This window comes from Gavialis gangeticus, unplaced genomic scaffold (assembly GCF_001723915.1).
Source record: "Gavialis gangeticus isolate Ggan-Ray unplaced genomic scaffold, GavGan_comp1, whole genome shotgun sequence".
Lineage (NCBI taxonomy): Eukaryota > Metazoa > Chordata > Crocodylia > Gavialidae > Gavialis > Gavialis gangeticus.
Genome location: NW_017729022.1, coordinates 100,100,171 through 100,105,068, shown reverse-complemented (window position 1 = coordinate 100,105,068; position 4,898 = coordinate 100,100,171). Strand labels below are relative to the sequence as shown.

The following is a 4,898-nucleotide window of genomic DNA, read 5'->3' as shown; positions in this document are numbered from 1 at the left end:
GGGAAGGGCAGGGGACGACCCTGGGCTGGGAAGGAGCCTAGGGAAAAGTGGCCCCGTTCCCACCCCCTGCCTGAAACCCCATGTTACAGCCACTCGCAGCATGCCTGGGGCTGCCTGTGCCTGCTCCGGACAGCCCTGTGAAGGGCTGCGAGTGGCTGCAACAGGGAGCACTGGCCATGGGGCAGGGGAGGGGCTGCTTCTCCCCCTGTGCTCAGCTTTTCCTTGGGCTCCTTCCCTGCGCAGAGAAAAGCAGCCCCTTGCCCGCGCTATGGCCAGCACTCCCTGCTGCAGGCACTCGCAGCCCATGCAGGGCTGTCCGGAGCAGGCACAGGCCGCTGCATACAGGCTGTGAGTGGTTGCAGCGTAGGGCACCAGGCATGAGGCAGGAGAGGGGCTGCTTCCCTCACCCCCTCCCATGCTCAGCACCCCTTTGTAACCCGGCCCCATTGCCAGGCTGGCAGCAGGGCCGGGTTACAAGCTGGTGCCGAGCACGGGGAAGTGTGGCCCCTTGCTCGCTGTGTGGCCAGTGCCCCACACTGCAGCTGCTTGCAGACTGTCTGGGTCTGCCTGTGCCTGCTCCAGACAGCCCCGCGTGGGTTGCGAGTGCCTGCAGCAGGGAGCACCAGCCATGGGGTGGGCGAGGGGCCGCTTTTCCCTGTGCTCAGCACCAGCTTCTTCCCTACCAGCAAGCAGGGGGTCAGGGCTGTGCGCTGCCCCCCACCTGTACCATAGTGCTGGTGGGCACTGGGAGTGAGTGGGCAGGGAGCCAGTGGGAGCACGGGGCCCACACCAGTGCCCTGGGGTCAGTGCCAGCAGGGCCCAGAGCACGGTGGCAGGAGCGCAGGGTCCCAGCTGGCAGGGGCTCCATGGAGCCAAGCTAGCTTCCCCCTCTCCCCGCTGGTGCAGCCCAGCCAAGCTCCACGGACCCCTGCCAGCCTACATTCTGCTTAGGGCCCCACCGGTGCTGGCCTTGGGACATTGGTCCCAAGACATTGGGACACTGGTTCCAAGATGGTGACCAGGGGGCAGGGAACCCGTCAAGGGGCGGGGCTACCCATGCAGTCCTTGACAGCCTGCCAAAACTGGGTAAGCGGCCCTCCACCAGAAATATGGCTCGTTTTGGCTGCTGAATTAACCAGGTTGCTACTCAGTGAGGTTTTAACCCTAACCTGCTTCCCCCCACACCCCAAAAAAGTTATCTTCCCTAAGTGTAGTGCTTAAAACCTATGTTTGGGTACGGGCCAATGCTAGAATTGCCTGGGATTTTTTTTTTTAGCAAAAAATTTTCCAGGGGAAAACATAGTTTTTGCGCACACACACAAAAAGGAAAATTTCAGTTTTGTCAAGAGACCTCTAGAAAAAAATTATATGAAAGATTTTCTTTCACATTAGTTCAACACAAAGGAAAACATTGTATTTTACTGAAAAGACCTGAAATATTTAGTTTGAATCAGTTAAGGAGGTAAAAACAAGTTCATTTTTTTTTAAACACACATTTCTTTACTGGCGTTGTAGTTTGGACCCCTGATCTCTCGCATAGGCCTGACTTGCTGGTTGAACCACATTTCTCATGAGGAACCTGGTATAAGACTAATCATCCGAGTTGCTACACCAGTGGTTTTCAATCTCTTTTTATGTGCAGACCCCTAAAAATTTTGAATGGAGGTGCAGAAAGAACCCTTTGGAAATTCTGAATGGTGGTGTGGACCCCTCAGATGTGTAAGTGTATGTATTCACAAATTTTGACCGATCACAGTCATCTTTCATGAACCCCTTAGACAGTGCAGGGATGCCCCTGGGGTCCATGGACCACAGGTTGAAAAGTCATTGTGCTACACAGTCCAAGTATGTGGATCTGCAATGCACCAAGGGAGATTTAATCCTCCAGGAAACCCAATGCCAGAAAATAAATGAAAAAGTAATGAAATACTCAGTTTAACGCTGATCCGTCTGAAAAGGAAGAGTTGTGGGCTAAACATTTAAATTCCAGGCATACTGAACTATTTCAGTTCAATTGAAAATGTGAAAAAAAGAATAGTGACATTTCTGAATCAAAATTTTTAAGAATGAAACTTCAGAATCTGAATGTGTCATCTAATTGGGGTTAAAAACAAAACATGTCTGACAGACAGAAATACTGAATTGTTTGGCTCCAGTTAAAGTCAGCACGCTAATAATATTTGGATTTGTAATCTACCTACAATGCAGGCTAAATACTCAAGTGCTGTTAGGCCTCCAATGACTTCCCACAGTTCCTCTGATTTGTCTAGGATGACAGACACATTCTCCTAAAATTGTTCAGGAAACAATCTTTCTGTGGCACTAAGAACCGTGGGATCTGACTCCTGACGCCTCACACACAGCTGAATGCAGAGTTTGAGAACTACAAAGTATACAATTATACAAGCTGTATAGTGTGGTTGAGTTTACTTCTCCACTGGACAGCAATTTAATTTCTTCACTTATACTTTGATCAAACACATTATTATTTTTGTATTATGGTAGCAATTACAAGACTCAACTAAGATGACTGCTTCATTGCTAAGTAGTATACAAACATACAACTTAAGTCCGTGCCCTGAGCAGCTAGGAGTCTAATTGAGAAGACAACAGTGCAAGGGGAAAACAAAAAGAAAAAAGTGATTTATGCTGATCTGCTGCATCATTTTTGGGGCCAGATCTTAGAATAAGCACTACAAGGCATCTTTAATACCTGAAAATGGTTACTTCTAAAGTTCAATGTCTAGTTGGGAGGAGGTATGAAACTGGGTTCCCCAGGGGTCTCTTCTATGTCCAGTATTGTTCAACATCTTCATTAATGATTTGGATAATGGGAATCAAGTGAGCACTTAGCAAATTTGCAGATGACACCAAGTTGGGTGGAACTGCACATGTTCCAGTGGTTATGGATAGGCTCCATAATGACTAGAGAAATGGTCCATAATCAGTTAAATGAGATTCAGTAAGGACAAGTACAAAGTCCTGCACTGGAGGCAGAATAACTACATGCATAAATACAGACTGGGGAAGGACTGGCTATGCTGTACTACTACAAAGAAGGACCTGGGGGTTATAGTGGACCATAAGTTGAATATGAGCCAACAGTGCACTTTTTTCTTTTTCTTTTCTTTTTTTTGCAATAAAAGCCAACAGCATACTGGGTTGTACCAACAGGAGTGTTATTTGCAAATCAAGGGAAATGATTCTTCTGCTCTATTCAACATTGGTGAGGCCCCACCTAGAGTACTGTGTCCGGTTTTGGGGCCCCCACTTCGAGAACTATGTGGACAGTTCAGAAAGAGTCCAGCACAGGGTAACAAAAATTATCAGGGGCCTGAGAGACAAGACTTATGAGGAAAAGCTGAAATAACCTTAATTATTTAGCCAGAAGAATACAAGACTGAGGTGGGATTTGATAACAATCTTCAAATACCTTAAGGGTAATTTTAGAAATTATGGAGATGGGCTTTTCTTTGTAGCGGCAGGGGACAAGGCTAGGAGCAACAGCCTCAAACTGCAACAGGGAAATGTAGGCTGAAGATTAAGAAAAACTTCCACTATGACCTTAGACAGCCATTAAATAGGCCACCTAGAGAAGTTATGGAATCTGCATGTTTGGACACTTTCAAGAGTAGGTTAGACAGACACTTGGCTGGGATAGTTTACTCAGGGCTGACCCTGCTTTAAACAGCGGGCTGGACTAGATGACTTTGTGAGGTCATGTCCAGTCCCATGTTCTTATGATCCTGTGATCTAATTCTTGGTCTCATGGCTGATGTATGAACAAAAGAACCAATTATAGCTAGCGAAAAGTGAGCAGGGGGACTTATCTGTGGAGAGGCCGATGTGTAGTAGTTGTTGGCATACCTGTTTTTATTTCATGGTGAAACTGAAAGCTAAACCACAGTAATTAGGCCCTCACTTGCTATGTAGTTACAAATTTTTCAATTTACTTCATATTTATAAGTACAAAGACTATTTTATTCTGCAACTATTAACTCACCAGTTGTCTCCTGTTCTTCTTCCAGGTTTCTGCTTTTCTCTTTGAGTTCATATTCTGAAATGCTTATTTATAAAATAGTGCTGTTAGGAACTACAAAGATGAAAAATGAAAGAAAAGCTACAAGAAAAAAAATGAATCCTATTGATAACACTCAAATTAATCTTTTGTCCAGGATACTCGCTTTGTACCTTTAAAATTATACATAAACATAAATAACAAACAAATATTTTGGTGAAATTAGAGGGAAAAGAAATGATAAACAAATCAAAGATACCAGGACTGGGGAATAATTAAAGTGTGATATGAAAATATGATACTAACAATGATACCTGACAAGATTCAGCCAAGGACTTCTAAACACTTAAAAATAATTAACTAACTGAATATAAGCAACATTCCTGTTTAGACTGGTAGTGTCTATATAGTTATTACTCAATGCACTAATAGACTACACCAAATCTCCAACACAAAACATATTAGCTAGCTGCTTCACAGCAAAGCAGATAATGAAGAACCATGATACAAATTAAACTGCACAGACTTAAGGTAAAGAAAATGTAACCGGCTACACTGAAACTTCACGATAATATACAGGTTAACATCCTTACTATTATTAGAACTTCCATATGATCATTATCAGGGATCCAGGTTTTCTGTTCACCATGGAAAATGTGGATCTTTTCATTTTGAGAAGAAAAACATAGGAAACAGCTGGTTTCCCCTTCCACGCTGGCAGAGTTTCAGCCTACAAGGATCTTGGAGGCATGGGAGGACAGCAATGAGGCAGGGGGTGCCACGTGTATGTGCACATGTGCATGTGGCAGCCAGGCAGCATGAAAGCAGCTCCCTCAAGGTAAGTCGGCGGGGGGGGGGGGGGGGGATGGGGGCCCCCCGA

General features: G+C 45.2%; 1 protein-coding gene across 1 annotated transcript in view; it reads right to left on the bottom strand.

The window, feature by feature from the left end:
* Positions 1-4,898, bottom strand: part of STK38L (serine/threonine kinase 38 like) — a 114,154-nt gene that overhangs the window by 15,257 nt on the left and 93,999 nt on the right. The window contains exon 9 of the mRNA XM_019515712.1: positions 4,004-4,065. Within this exon, the coding sequence (XP_019371257.1) occupies positions 4,004-4,065 (62 nt within the window). The remainder of the gene's footprint in view (positions 1-4,003; positions 4,066-4,898) is intronic.